Source organism: Lampris incognitus, chromosome 7 (assembly GCF_029633865.1).
Source record: "Lampris incognitus isolate fLamInc1 chromosome 7, fLamInc1.hap2, whole genome shotgun sequence".
NCBI classification, from domain to species: Eukaryota; Metazoa; Chordata; class Actinopteri; order Lampriformes; family Lampridae; genus Lampris; species Lampris incognitus.
The window spans coordinates 65,687,939-65,704,056 of NC_079217.1; the positions used below are offsets into that span (position 1 = coordinate 65,687,939).

At 47.5% G+C, this 16,118-nt stretch overlaps 1 protein-coding gene across 2 annotated transcripts in view; it reads left to right on the forward strand.

Moving 5' to 3' along the window:
* The window catches only part of lrch3 (leucine-rich repeats and calponin homology (CH) domain containing 3), a 58,862-nt gene extending 43,697 nt beyond the window's left edge, over nucleotides 1-15,165 (forward strand). For both annotated transcript variants that reach the window (XM_056283252.1, XM_056283253.1), the window contains 6 exons: nucleotides 603-633; nucleotides 2,382-2,495; nucleotides 2,862-2,965; nucleotides 5,972-6,109; nucleotides 6,385-6,462; nucleotides 13,976-15,165. In XM_056283252.1, coding sequence (XP_056139227.1) covers nucleotides 603-633; nucleotides 2,382-2,495; nucleotides 2,862-2,965; nucleotides 5,972-6,109; nucleotides 6,385-6,462; nucleotides 13,976-14,140 — 630 coding nt within the window. In that variant the 3' untranslated portion in view covers nucleotides 14,141-15,165. The remainder of the gene's footprint in view (nucleotides 1-602; nucleotides 634-2,381; nucleotides 2,496-2,861; nucleotides 2,966-5,971; nucleotides 6,110-6,384; nucleotides 6,463-13,975) is intronic.
* Nucleotides 15,166-16,118: the final 953 nt, after the last annotated feature.

Consider the following 16,118-nt stretch of genomic DNA (forward strand, 5'->3'; position numbering starts at 1 on the left):
ACACTGAACGACCGGGATTTCACTCCTACCTAAGACTTCCATGGGCGGTCACCATGACTGCCAGTTTTTAAACTATATTGCATCAAGATAAATACACAACTGAGATATTAATGCATTACATATGTTGGTATGTCTGTTATGAAACTAACTCACACCAACATTAACATTTTAACAACTTTAATACTATTTTCTAAACAATTTAAAATGGCCGCTGTCCAACGCCTGTAAACACTGCAAGGCCTCGGTGGTAGTCGTGGTGCGTCTGTAACGGCATAACTTTTTTTTGTGCGATTGATCTAAAACTCATTTTAATGTAAATATATGTAGTTTTATGAGCATTCATGGAGCGGCAGGTCTGTGTTTTTTTTTTCCACAAAGTTATGAAACTTTGAAAATCCAAAACGGCCATAATGGCCGTCTTGGTGGTTCCAGTGTTAAATATTGCTGTCAGGTCTGCCTTCAGTTCCTTTTCAGTTCGCAGGGAGATGAAGAGGAACCTGCTGTCTTTTCACTCTGACTCTGTTTCTCCCAGACTCCCTTTCTCCTCCCAATCACGTGTGAGCTGGTCTTTAATTCTGTCTTCTCTGTCTTCTGTTGAACAGGGGGAGGAGAGGACCACCCTGTCCCCCACAGGTAAGACCAATGGAACCAGTCACGTGTTTGGAGAGTTTACTGAACAGAGGCCGGGTTAGTCTACAGCACATTGACAGGAAGTGATAGGTCTGCAGACCAGCCGGCCTCTGTATGGGCTCGGACAGGCAGCCAGTCTGCCCGACAGCAGGAGAGAGAACAGAGAGAAAGATGGGACAGAAAAGAATTTCACATCTTGCTGCAGGAGCTGGTACCTGTTAGAACTCTCCAGACACAGTGGTTGTTGTGTGAGCTGACAGATGACCGTACCAAACACATGCACAGACACACACACACACATCGACCAGCAGGTAGACTCAGGAAGTCGTAGGTTTGGAAAGAAAACCAAAGTCCCAGCCAGTACAGATGGTTGAAACTGAATATCTGTTCTGGGTGCTAAGTGATGGGGAAGGTGTCAGCCTACACCACCTGCTTGTTTTGAAAATAACACTTCTATTTCCTTTCCCTTTGGTGGACGTTTGAAATAGCTCTAAACTTATTACCAGCTTGGGTATTCATATATCTGTTTTTTTGGTGGTGGTGGGGGGGTTTCTCCCCCCGTAGTTTTGGGCAACCATTGTATTGACATTTACAAGACATCCATTGTGGTTTCAAAGTGGACATTTTTATTGCGCCTGACTTGTGATTCCTTGTACTTATGTAAGCAACACATATATTTAAATGTGAACTGTTTACTGACCTTTTTATACAGCTTAAAGAGTAACTACAGACCAGACCATTTTAGTGAGTTTGCTGACATTTCCAGGTTAAAAACCTGGCAGGCTGGTCTTGGTACTCTGTGATGTTAGCATAGCAGGATAAACACAGATGGGAATAATAACATTGATAATGGATCTGATGGATGTAGGTGTGCCAAAGAACCAGCATTGACGGTACTATGAACAGTTGCTATTGCTGGCTCGCTCTGTCAGTGCTGATAAATCCAACAGACCCATTATTATTAATGTTGTTGGCTGCAGTTGCGTTCATCCTGCTATGCTTACACCACCGAGTACCAAGACCTGCCTGCCAAGTTTTTAACCTTTCCATGCTTTTTAACCTGGAGATGCCAGCAAACTCACCAAAATGATCTAGGATTTGGTTACTCGTTAAAGCACAGGTAGTCATGAAAATATGGTTTCATTAGGTATACCCGGGGGCGGCACGGTGGTGCAGTGGTTAGCGCGGTCGCCTCACAGCAAGAAGGTTCTGGGTTCAAGCCCCGGGGTAGTCCAACCTTGGGGGTTGTCCCAGGTCGTCCTCTGTGTGGAGTTTGCATGTTCTCCCTGTGTCTGCGTGGGTTTCCTCCGGGTGCTCCGGTTTCCTCCCACAGTTCAAAGACATGTAGGTCAGGTGACTCAGCTGTACTAAATTGTCCCTAGGTATGAATGAATGTGTGTGTGTGTGTGGGCCCTGTGTGATGGCCTGGCGGCCTGTCCAGGGTGCCTCCCCGCCTGCTGCCCAGTGACTGCTGGGATAGGCTCCAGCATCCCCGCGACCCTGAGAGCAGGATAAGCGGTTCGGATAGTGGATGGATGGATAGGTGTACCCAAGCTTCTGAACACTGGTGTCTTTGCAAATAAAGCATCGGAACACGGCGTTGTGTCGAAGTAAAAATCCTCTTTATGAGCCTGATCAGTGTATGAAAATGCACAATAAGATGTGAACATGTCTCATGAGTATACTGTAAATATTTACAGTAAAAATGACATTTATCATTATTGTTCTCTTGACTTTAAAATCTCCCCCAGCCAACCAATCCCCTTCCTACCCCACATCTGGGGGTGTGGCCTCCTGCCGAGCAGCCAATCAGAGGCCTGAGAGCTTTTTGTACCGCCTCAGTCAGAAGGAAGAGAAGAGGAGAGGTAGGACTCCATATCTCTATATTTAAGATTTTCTTTTACCATACTTAAACCATTACTGAGGACGACGACAGCAAAGTCATCCCACAGCAAAACCTTCAAATGTTGCTCGTCATGTTTTGAGTTCCTTATTCTTCTGCTCTTGAACACAGCTGCTGTTGAAACTCCGTGTTTAGATCCTGGAGGCAAAGTTTCACCATCAGAACGTAAAAACTGAAATGTCCTTAATGTCTGTTGCTTAATGACCTATAACCTGTAGTGAGGGGTCATGACCTTTAACTCTGCCAGATTGAGTGTTGACATAGAGCTTGCTGTCTGATAATGATCCCTCACTCTCTCTGTCTCTCTGTCTGTTTGTCTGACCTCTAGGAGATGGTGGAGTAGCATCTCCTCCTACCACAGAGGAGGTGGGTTGTGGGACTCCTCGGATCCTGCATGGGGAGGATGCAGAGCTGGTGGATCAGCTCCGTAAGGTCAGTAATTCCCTAGATGTACCAGGAAGGGTTTGGCCACTAAGGAAAGGAATACAGAGAGTGTTTTGAAACAGTGAATTAAAGTCACTGGTCAGACAGCTTGATGTTGGCATGGTCCCGATGAAAGTCACTTTAACTGAGATGTAAATGAAGTGTTACATGTTTAATCCCCTTGGATCATTCACGGCTATGTGCGGACACAATGGATCACTAAGTAAGCAGGACAAAGAAAACAGACATATTAACCGGTGACAGTGAGGACATTGACTTAATGGTCTCACGAGGCCGTGGAGAAGTGCGTGGTGCCCTGTATGAACCACATGTTGAGGACTTTGATGGCGTAACAGACTATGCCCCTGCATACATTGGCTTCTGCATTGACAAGTCCGTCCCCACAAAAGGATGTCTTGATGCATGCTCAATAATCCAGGTAAGGAAATCCTGGAAAGTTGAATCAGTTCATCTGGACGACTCCACAAAAGAAGTTGACTGCTACCCAAACAACAAACCCTGGGTTACCAGTGACCTGAAGGCCCTACCTAATGAAAAGAAGAGAAAGGGGCCAGACGGAGCTCAGACATTTCCAAAAGGAACTAAAACAGAGACTAAAGGACTCCTACAGAAGGAAACTGGAGGAAAAGCTGCAGAGGAATAAGGCTAGGGATTTCTGGAGTGAGACGAGAGAGATCACCAGCTTCTAGAGGAGGGTTGGAGTTGCTGCTGAGGGGAATTTAGAGTGGGCAAATGAGCTGAACCAATTTTTCAACAGGTTTGACTCATGTGTGGAGTCCCCAGGTTTCATTCACACACACCCCTCCCTCCCAATAACACCCACTACAGACCCTTCCACATCCCCTCTCCCCTAGCTGGACTATACATCACAGCCAACCAGGTGAAGAAAGAGCTGGAGAGACTTCACCAGGGTAAGGCTACTGGACCGAACGACATTAGCCCCCAGATGTTGAAGGTGTGTACTGACCAACTATGTGGAGTACTCCAGCAACTTTTAAACATCTGCACCTTAAGAGAGTTCTTGTGCTATAGAAAATGTCATGCCTGGTGCCAGTGCCTAAGAAAGAGCATCCCACAGTCCTGAATGACTACAGGCCAAGAGCACTAACCTCTTACATAATGAACACCATGGAGAGATTGGTTCTAGCATACCTCAGACCACTGATGTGCTCATCATTAAGACCCCCTACAGTTTGCGTATCAGCCACATGTAGGTGTGGATGATGTAACAATATACCTGCTACAGATGGCCTACTCCTCCCTGGACAGACCAGATAGTATGGTGCTGATCATGTTCTTGGGATTTTCCAGCGCCTCCAATACTATCCAGTCTAGACTGTTGAAGGATAAACTAGCGGACATGCAGGTGGATGCCCACATGGTCTAATGGATCGAGGACTACCTGATGGGCAGACCACAGTTTGTGAGGCTACACAGCTGTGTGTCTGTGCTTCTGGTGAGTAATATCAGGGCCCCCAGGGGGCTGTGCTCTTGCTCTTCCTGTTCACTGTCTACATGTTGGACTTCAAGTACAACTCCGAATCCTGTCATCTGCAGAAAGTCCCAGAGGACTCTGCCATTTTGGGGTGTGTGGATGGTGGCCAGGAGGAGCTGTACAGGGGCCTGGTGGACCGCTTTGTGAAATGGTGCGGGGAAAACCACTTGCAGCTGAACGTGGCCAAGGAGATCCTGGTGGATTTCAGGAAGAAGAAGGCCCCACCTTCTCCAGTCTGCATCAGTGGGAGTGACGTGGAGCTCATCAAGTCCTACAAGTACTTGGGCATTCAACTAGATGGCAAGCTGGAATGGTCCACCAACACCGAGGTCATCTACAAGAAGGGCGTGAGCCGGCTTTATTTCCCGAGAAGACTCGGGGCCTCCAATGTATGCAATAAGATGCTTCATATATTCTCCTGTTGTTGTGAGCACCATCTTCTGTGCTGTGGTGTGCTGGGGCGAAGGTATCAAAGCCAAGGACGCCAGTAGACTGCATGAACTCATGAAGATGGCTGGATCTGTCAGTGGTGGAGGACAGAATGCTGGCTAAACTGCTGGCAACCCTGGGCAACGCCTCCCACCCACTACACAACATGTTAGCCAAGCTAAAGAGCATCTTTAGCAAGAGACTCATTCAACCCTGCTGATTTAAGGAGCGATATAGGAGGTCATTCCTGCCGGGTGCTGTCAGACTTTACAGTTCATCTGCCTTTGCCAGGCCTGCTGACCTTGAACTACTCGTGGACTGACTTGTCTTTATGAGAACACTTGAAACTTTAATTTTTTATTATTTATTCTTATCTGTTGTCATTTGTATTGTAATGTATCTGGCTGCTATGTAGGGCTGTCAAAATTGGCCAGAAATGACGTTTGATTATTCCTTCTAAAAAAAACACATGGGTTCGAACCCATTCGAATATATTTTGGTACATCATGTCCCTAAGAGGGTAAACCAACACAACGAGAGACATAACTACTTGTATAGGTACATTTATTTAAATGTAAACATGTCTTTTAAAAGTTCTACATACCAGGGTGTCCGGGTAGCGTGGCGGTCTATTCCGTTGCCTACCAACACGGGAATCGCCGGATCGAATCCCCGTGTTACCGCCAGCTTGGTCGGGCGTCCTTACAGACACCATTGGCTGTGTCTGCGGGTGGGGAGCCAGATGTGGGTATGTGTCCTGGTTGCTGCACTAGCGCCTCCTCTGGTCAGTCAGAGCGCCTGTTCAGGGGGGAGGGGGAACAAACCAGACATGAAAGTGTCATTATTGAGTTAATACAGAGAAAAGGTGCAGACGGCAGTGTGGAGGCTGGTTCATTAAGAAGAGGATGGAACAGATGAGTGGAGAGAGACTATCCAATCCTGCTGGAAAATCTTCCATCCCATCATACTGTCGCCATGAATAATACCTTTCTGTCTGTCTGTGTGTCTGTCTGTCTGCCTGCCCGCTTGTCTGCCTGTCTGTCTGTCTCTGTTTGGCCGTCTGTCTGAAGAACATTGAGGCTCGGCTAAAGGTCTCGTTACCTAGCGACCTGGGAGCAGCCTTGACGGACGGCGTGGTGCTCTGCCATCTGGCCAATCACGTGCGGCCACGCTCAGTACCCAGCATCCATGTGCCCTCCCCCGCTGTGGTGAGTAGGCCCTCTAGGAATTGTGGGAAGTCGAGGCTGTTTGGTAGGTAGGCTGAAGTTTAGTCTGCAGTGTGACTGGAGGACAGAGTTTAGAAGACTGGATAAGTACTCGCACAGAATATGAAAGTGTTTATTTTATGAATAATTACCAGCACAGCGATGAAATACTTTTGTTTTTCATGGAAAAGAGCAAACCAGTCTGTCCAGTGTGAAACAAATTTAGCCAGTATCAGACTAGTCACACCAGTGTGTCCATTGTCTTATTTTCCTTCTAGCCCAAACTCACCATGGCTAAATGTCGACGCAACGTAGAGAACTTTCTGGAGGCCTGTCGCCGAATCGGAGTCCCACAGGTAAACAGACACAAACACAGAAAGATGGGCTGAGTTTAGTAACCAGCATGGGATCCAGGGTGGACCAACGTCTCTGTGCTGGACCCTCAGAGGAAACGTCAGGAGTGGACAGTGTTGTCGTTAGAGCCCATGGTGAGCCGTGGGATGGTCCCCAAGCAGGCGTGGTTAGTGGGGTCGTGCCGAGCCGAGCGTTCTGGCAGATCATGAAGATGGGTACGTCAGTGGTTCTTATAGTGTGATACGATGAAAGTTATGAGGGGTCTGAGACAGGATGTCTGATCTACCAAGTGGAAACGTCTTCCAGTGGGACGGCTTCAGAGACCTGGTCCCTCTCGCTAACCGATGGGAACACGCGCTGCTCTTTATCAAAAACATCTTACAAGCCTGGTTGGTTTGGTTTGGGTTTATTTTTGATCTGACATGTGTCGTTCCCGGCGGCACGGTGGCGCAGTGGTTAGCGCGGTCGCCTCACAGCAAGAAGGTCCTGGGTTCGAGCCCCGGGGTAGTCCAGCCTTGGGGGCCGTCCTGGGTCGTCCTCTGGAGTTGGCGTGTTCTCCCCGTGTCTGCGTGGGTTTCCTCCGGGTGCTCCGGTTTCCTCCCACAGTCCAAACACATGTAGGTCAGGTGACTCACCGTACTACATTGTCCCTAGTCTGTGTGTGTGTGTGTGTGTGTGTGTGTCGGCCCTGTGTGATGGCTGGCGGCCTGTCCAGGGTGTCTCCCCGCCTGCCGCCCAATGACTGCTGGGATAGGCTCCAGCATCCCCACAATCCTGAGAGCAGGATAAGCGGTTTGGATAATGGATGGATGGATGCATGGTTCCCTCCCTGTGACCCCTGATGAACTAAGTACAGGAAACACGCCGTGAATTTATGTAGCAGTAAGAACCTCTAGGATGGCTGTCTCAGGACCAGGACAAGCCCAGATTCCAGATGAATTTCTACTGTAGTCTAACCCGGCTATTATGGGATTGTACCTCACTTCCTGTGACATCATTGTCCACTCCTGATGGTTTCCTACAACAGGGATGCTGAGAGCTGCTTCTGTGTGACTAACAACTACTTCCTGTCTCTCTCCCTCTCCCGTCATCCATCATGTTACTACCACTCTGTTTTTCCCTACTGTACCTGTCCATCACCATCAATCTCTTCCTGTCTTTCTTCCTCACACACACACACACACGCGCAGGAGAGTTTATGTTCTGTGGGGGAGGTGCTTGAAGGGAAAGGGGGCGGAGTTTATGGGACAGTGAGCATGCTTCTTTCTATGGCTCCTTCATTTTCTGGCCCCTCCCCTCCAGCCCAGTTGGCTTGCTTTGCCCTCTTCTACCTGTCAATCATGTCAGTGCTGTGTGCAATCTACTGCCACCTAGCACCACATATCTGAACAGGACAGGCCTGCAGAATACCCCCATCGGCTTCACCCAACTACTCAGAAAACTACAGTCACTTACACAGCCGATTACAAGTTCTGTCCATACTAACGTAGTACCACAGTACACACTGATACACATGGTACACACACAACCGTACCGCTAACAGTGCTAACATAGTACCACACTACATACTGATACACATGGTACACACACACAACAGTAACTCTGCTGATACACATGGTACAGGGACTTTCAGGCCTACATCAAGTACAAATGGCCAGTACCAAGACATGAGATAGTCAGTAGTCTGTACATATTACACTACATAATGTATGAACCTTCAACTCTCAGACGCCTTATGCGTGGGAACATTACTATAAACCAGTGAAACCCCGACATTTTGACACAAGAGCTAAAACGCTATGTAACCTAGTACCATACACTTCACTTCCAGTATCCATAACCAGTTGACCACACCAGTTTGCCCCAATATCACACCAGTGCATCACAGGATTAAAACCGTTCCCAGTGACTGGAGTGACAACCATGTGAGCAGAAAGTTGCTGGTTCAAATCCCCACAACTCGGGTCTGTTGCCACATGCTAAAGGGCTCACTCCTCTGAAATGACAAAGCACAAGAGTGCTACTTGCTCCTCCCTGCCGCCACTTCTATGTAGTCTGACCAGATGTGAATGAATGGATCCAGATATGACTAGATGGAACTGGATTAGTCTGTCCAGCTTTCCTACTGGTACATATATATATGTATATATCCCCCTTTCTCCCCAACTGTATCTGGCCAATTACTATTTTCCAGTCCGTCCCGGTCGCTGCTCCACCCCCTCTGCTGGTCCGGGGAGGGCTGCAGACTACCACATGCCTCCTCCCATACATGTGGAGTCACCAGCCGCTTCTTTTCACCTGACTGAGAAGTTTCACCAGGGGGACGTAGTGCGTGGGAGGATCACTCTATTCCCCCTCCCCCCTGAACAGGCGCCCCGACTGACCAGAGGAGGCACTAGTGCAGCGACCAGGATACATAGCCACATCCGGCCCCCCACCTGCAGACACAGCCAATTGTGTCTGTAGGGACGCCCGACCAAGCCGGCGGTAACACAGGGATTCAAACTGGCGATCTCCGTGTTGGCAGGCAACGAAATAGACTGCTACGCTACCCGGACACCTCGCTACTGGTATATTTGCTGGTAGAGTAGAATCAGCAAGAGGAGTTTTGATTCGTCTTGCTGTGATTTCCTGCCTTCTCCCTGTCAGAGTGGTGGCCTTGTGGGTTGCCTGATCAGAAGAAGCCATATCTTTTTCGGAACACCTCCCCTTTTAATAAGCTTCCTCCGTCCTCTGATTAAAGACTTCTACCAGTCCTCACCAGCAAGGCCCACAGCCACCAGAAGTTCCTGATAGAAGTCATAACTGGTTCGTGCTGCTATGTGACAGATGACAGTAGACAGGAAGTGGAGATCTAAACTAATATGTGTAGGGAATGCTGCATCCAGGACCTCCTTCCTGCTGGTTTTACTCATTCCTGAGAATTAGAACTACTAGAAGTACTTTTCCGTTGACAAGCACCAGCCAGTTTTTAGGATAAAATGTGCCACTGAAGAGTCGTGTATTCTGTTTTATTCTCGAGATGCTCTTCTGTTTATTCTGGTCTTTTCCATCCTGTCCCATCAGGCCAGTAAGATTATCAGCAGCCCTGTTGATGCATGTTTATTTCAGTATAATTTCTGATGTAGTTTTATGATAAATAATGTAGGGTACAGTCAACAAGGGAGGGAAGATCGACTAAAAGGTCATACACTGTTCCCACCACATTCCCACGAGGGAAAACCATGTGGAGTTTGCACAGGGAAATGTTGGGAAAGAGGTCATCTACATGCTTTCAGAGTTAGAAAACCATTCAAAACACTCACTAATACAAGAAACTGAACATCTGTTGCGGCATTCTGCACGGCAAACAACCGTAAGAACCCAGGATTGAACTTACTGGGAAACAGAGAGGCGGCCTTTCAGGCGGACTCGATGGTTGCAAGCTGTCCAACCAGAAGACGTCCTTCCTCCAAATATGTGAATGTGTCCTCTCAATATTTGATCACAATAAGCACAAAGGTTTTCTTTAGTCTTCTGTAAAAAGTATTTGGAATTGACATTTGATGCGATGTCTAGTAAGCATCAGGCTAATTAGCAAGACAATCCGATAGATGAAGACTCAGGTTGGATCCACTGTGTGACTGAACAAGACAAGACTCGAATCCGCGTTCTGAGTTTGGATAAATACTTTTGCTTGTCTTTGATTAAAACTACTCGTTATAATTTATAGACATTTTATTACATGAAATATAAACATGGGATTTTTTTCCTCCACGCTGGCTCCGCCTACTTCCAGCACCCCGGCTGATGATGCAGTACTGACTCTATAAACACCTGTCAAGCTTTTCTCACTGCCATGTAAAACTAAGCTACTAGATGACCTGCCCTCCATGTCAAGTAAACCAGACTACCAGAGACTGAAAGTACACTGAATACCCTGCTACACACTACATACTAATATATGTTACCCTGTACTAACAGTAGTACGTGCTGTTTACTGCTCTCTGTTTATTATACGGTATATAACATGTTTATTATAGGGTGGAATCTATGATGCTATCCTCAGCCAACCAGCTGAAGTGATGCCAACTGGATAGGCTCAAGCAACTTATATGTCCATAGTAACAACCTATATCTCCATGGTAACAACTGACATCTCCATAGTAACAACCTGTCGCTCCATAGTAACAACCTCTGTCTCCATGGTAACAACCTATACTCGCCTTTTTTGGTTTTCCATTGGGTAAAAGTTAGGGATAGTACCTGGTACCAGGTTCTTCTTTTTTTGGTACCACCTCCATCGAGGTTCCAGTGAGCTGAGCCCATACTAAAAGGTGACATGAAAATACCACTATAGATAAATAAATAAAATCAATAAGATATAAAAAATATGTATATTTATTTAAATATAAATAAAATAGATAAATCAAATATTTATATTTAAATATAAATAATATAAATAATTTTTATTTATATTTATTCAAATATAAATAAAATCTGACCGCTGATTGGTCAGAGAGAAATTGAACAGCTGTGTTTATAACAGGAAATGCCAAAGTGAGTCTTATGAAACTTGTATGATAGTTGATCATCTCTCCATGTAAAACATGTGTGTGTCATTGAGTGTGTCAGTGAATCTCTTAGTTACACTAATATTGTTCATGGGAACACACATTTACTGTTGGTCTTGCTGATTTGTTTGAAAATAAAACACTGGTGTGAGGGGGCGCTGCTAGACAAGGGAGGACCAACTAGTCAACACGCCCACAAATGACCAGCAGGGCTTCACCGTCAGGGGGCGCTATCTGCAGTGCAAAACCACATCCCAACAAGTAAAGCCAGTAGAGTCGAATAGAGTCGAGTCGAGCTGAGCCGGTACCATGCAGTGGAAAAGGGGCATAAGTGACCTCTTCAGTCTCAACTGACTGCAGGTGTCCCCGTCCTTATGGCCTCATGAGCTTCTCCCCACCCTGCATCAACACAAACACCTTCTGATGAACCACACTCTGAATTTAGAAAATGATGCCAGTACATTTGGATATTTTATTGCAAACAAACCAAAAATGACTCTTGCAGCTTAGGGTTCAGGACTCCTGTCAGGACTCGTGTGAAACTTGTGGCTGAGACCTGGGTCACAGGGTCAGTCATGACGGAGAGACAAGAATTAGATTTACAATAGTTTTTCATGTAAATATGATAAAATTGGATTTTGTAATATTAAGAGATCATTTGTTTGGTAACCACACAAAGTCGGCATTGTCTCCTGGCATCATGTCCAGTCAGTTCATATAACTTATTTTGAGAAAATAGTCCTTGCATTCTCACTACACACTACAAACATCTTAATGTAGTATAATAGAAAGCTGTATTGTATAGTATGTAGTACAACCGTTGTATGGGTATTCAGACACAACCATATTGTTTTTTCCTAATAAGGTTTACTTCCTGCCTATTGAAGCCCCGCCCCCTGTGCCTTATGATTGACACCCTAAAGTTCAACCAGTCCTTGACCCATAATCCTGTCTAGTCCTGTTCCAGACTTCACCTGGTTTACTTTTAGATGGGGACGCAACAGCTGAGAAACACTATTTTGCTGTGAAGAAAAGCTGCATGTTTAGAGGAAAACTCTGGGGGCTTGACCGGAAGGTTCTTTAGAAAAGCCTGAAGGTGTGAAGAGAGTCAGTACTAGCATGCAGACCAGAGAGCTGCTGTGCAGAGACACATGTGTCCTTCAGCCAGCTGTGAGCGCTATAACCCTGCTGACCAGCTAATATCAGAAACCATCTTGTTGTTCACAAGTCCTGGACTGGTCCCCGTCCTGTGCCTTATTTAGTAAAGAGGAACAGTGTTGACAGATGACTGAACTGCCCCGCTCAATACAAACCACAGTTTTCTCTTTCTGATGGAAGTGAACGTTAAGCCAAATATGTGTTAAGCACAGCACACCTCCAGACACCTTGTAGGAGTTCAGTCGCCTCCCAGGCCTCGGTACGCTGACAGCCCATGTGGAGTCCCACACCTCCTGTCTGTCATGGAGCAGACAGCACACGTGAAGGAGGAGCACAGCTGGTTTGGACGGACTCCTTTTCCTGCAGTAAATACTGCAAATAATTTTCTCTTTTCAGTTCTTAAAACAATAAAATTCAGTTCTCTCAAAGACTTGACCTTTGACCTTGCTTTTTAGGTGTATGTGTTTCTTTCACACATCCTAAATGTAGACCTCAATCCATGCTCCATCCTACATGCAGATGTTTCTGTCGTGTATTTGGTGAGAACCAGCAGCGTCGTAGTGGGGGGTGGGGGGGGCCTACCAGGGCCCAGAAGGGGGGGGGCCTCGGGAAGCCTGGAACCAAAAGATTGTTTTGGTTTGCACATTTTATTTCTAACTAATTAGTGTCATAACTTCAGTTAAAAGTGGCTCAATACATCGGTTGAGCGACGTAAAGGAAATAGTGGAGGCTCTCTGAGGCCCCTCTCACCCCTTAGAAAAGGTGCAAAATGGTTTAGTCCGCCCCTCACGAACATCTTTCAATGCAGCTCATCTAGTCCTGTCGTGAGTGACTGCTGACACAAGCACAAGCACGGAGTCATGTCTTCCCCAAAGAAAGCAAAACCCGGGTTCCAGAAAAGAAAAGAACAAAGTGAGAGAAGGCAAAATGAGGGGAAACAACTGTTGAGTAACTTCTTCCAAAAGAAAGGTGGCTAGCTAACTCCTACTGCCACAGCTAGGTAGCAGCTAGCTAGCTAACTCTTAACTCCTACTACCACAGCTAGGTAGCAGCTAGCTCGCTAACTCTTAACTCCTACTACCACAGCTAGGTAGCAGCTAGCTAGCTAACTCTTAACTGCTACTACCTGAACACAGTAGCAGTTAGCTAGCTAGCTAGTACTGCAACACGCAGTATCACACATTTATCAGCATCACCGCTACAATGATGTGAAAGTGACGCATGAGAGACAAAAGAGGAAAGGGGCCCACAGAGACGGCTTATGTATAAGGCCCAGAATTTGGTGCTACACCCCTGGTGAGCACATGCTAGTGAACCTGTCTGTGGCTGCTGATGTGCTGATAGTGCAAAGTGCATTATGGGATGCTGAAGTCTGTGGACCCACATGTTTGGTTTCTATCCTGCTCATCCAGACTGACTCTGTAAACACCACCCTCACCTCGTAGTCCAACAAATAGTTAACACACACAAACACACACCAGTGATTATGTTGTCTGTGGTCCAGGTCTTTTTTAATAATACGCTGATTCCTTCTCTTTTCCTCCTCTCTTGCCTTCTCCAGCGCTTCATTTCATCTTTATTTTCTGTTCCTCTCATTGGTCCCATGTTAAGTTAATGTGTTGCCATGGTTTTGCTGCTTTCATTATTTTGATCTGTTCTGTTGCCATGGTTACATTATGATTTATTCATCTGTTGACATGTTTATTTTCTTTCCCCCACCCCCCCATCTCATATGTCTGTCTGTCATCTTGTGTGTGTGTGTGTGTGTGTGTGTGTGTGTGTGTGTGTGTGTGTGTGTGTCCAGAGTCAGTTGTGTCTTCCTCTCCACATCCTAGAGGAGCGAGGTCTCTCCCAGGTGGCGGGAACTGTCCGTGCTCTGCTGGAGCTGGCCCCGCCCAAAAACCCCCCGTCCTCTCCCGCTGTCACCACGGCAACCACCACCACCCCCGCCCCTCCCCTCGCCATGTAGAGGGCGTCACGACACCCCCCCACCCTGCCCCCCCCCCGCACACATCACAAACACACACACATGCCAACAGACTGACTGACTGACAGACAAACTGAGGCAAACTAATGGACAGATGGAGAAAAGTTTTCTCTTCCTTCGTTTCTCTGAGTCACTTCTTCACTGCACCACCAGGAAGTGTTTATGTTCCACCATCTTATTCCACTTATTCTGTTGTTTTTAGTAGTAGTACAAGTATTACTACAACCTATTTTAATGATTCTTTTCTTACTGCGGTATCAGTAACAGGGGGCTCTGGCTGTGTTGGGCATCCTGGGTGTTGAATCCCGTCTCCTGCTGCCTGCTGCCAGACTGAGGTCAGGAGGACAGTAGGACAGACTGTCTCCTGCTGCCAGACTGGTGTCAGGAGGACAGTAGGACAGACTGTCTCCTGCTGCCTGCTGCCAGACTGGTGTCAGTAGGACAGACTGTCTCCTGCTGCCTGCTGCCAGACTGAGGTCAGGAGGACAGTAGGACAGACTGTCTCCTGCTGCCAGACTGGTGTCAGGAGGACAGTAGGACAGACTGTCTCCTGCTGCCTGCTGCCAGACTGGTGACAGTAGGACAGACTGTCTCCTGCTGCCTGCACCCGGACTGGTGACAGTAGGACAGACTGTCTCCTGCCGCCTGCACCCGGACTGGTGACAGTATGACAGACTGTCTCCTGCCGCCTGCACCCGGACTGGTGTCAGTATGACAGACCGTCTCCTGCCGCCTGCACCCGGACTGGTGTCAGTAGGACAGACCGTCTCCTGCCGCCTGCACCCGGACTGGTGACAGTAGGACAGACTGTCTCCTGCCGCCTGCACCCGGACTGGTGACAGTAGGACAGACTGTCTCCTGCCACCCGCTGCCAGACTGGTGTCAGTAGGACAGACTGTCTCCTGCCACCCGCTGCCAGAGTGGTGTCAGTAGGACAGTAGGACAGATCGTCTCCTGCTGCCTGCACCCGGACTGGTGACAGTAGGACAGACTGTCTCCTGCCGCCCGCTGCCAGACTGGTGTCAGGAGGACAGACTGTCTCCTGCCGCCCGCTGCCAGACTGGTGTCAGGAGGACAGTAGGACAGACTGTCTCCTGCCACCCGCTGCCAGAGTGGTGTCAGTAGGACAGTAGGACAGATCGTCTCCTGCTGCCTGCACCCGGACTGGTGACAGTAGGACAGACTGTCTCCTGCCGCCCGCTGCCAGACTGGTGTCAGGAGGACAGACTGTCTCCTGCCGCCCGCTGCCAGACTGGTGTCAGGAGGACAGTAGGACAGACTGTCTGCTGATGCCTGCTGCCAGACTGGTGACAGTAGGACAGACTGTCTCCTGCCACCCGCTGCCAGAGTGGTGTCAGTAGGACAGTAGGACAGACTGTCTCCTGCCGCCCGCTGCCAGACTGGTGTCAGTAGGACAGACTGTCTCCTGCCGCCCGCTGCCAGACTGGTGTCAGGAGGACAGTAGGACAGACTGTCTGCTGATGCCTGCTGCCAGACTGGTGACAGTAGGACAGACTGTCTCCTGCCACCCGCTGCCAGAGTGGTGTCAGTAGGACAGTAGGACAGATCGTCTCCTGCTGCCCGACGGGTGTCAGGAGGACAGTAGGACAGACTGTGGGACGGTAGGACTGTATGACACTACAGTGTGTTAGTGGGACAGTGTGGCAGTGTCAGCACGGCCATGTTGGTGGTTACAGATTAGTTACATGCTAGATTAAAGACACACCTCCACGTTTTTAATCTTAATGAAGTTTATGTGTACAAATATATACTGTAAATATATATATAATATATACATATACGTATATGTATACATATACACACGCATATATACACACATATATGTATATATGTGTGTATATGTGCATATATATGCGTATGCATGCATATATACATGTATATGTATGTGTGTGTGTATATATACATATATATGTGTGCGTGTATATATACATATATGTGT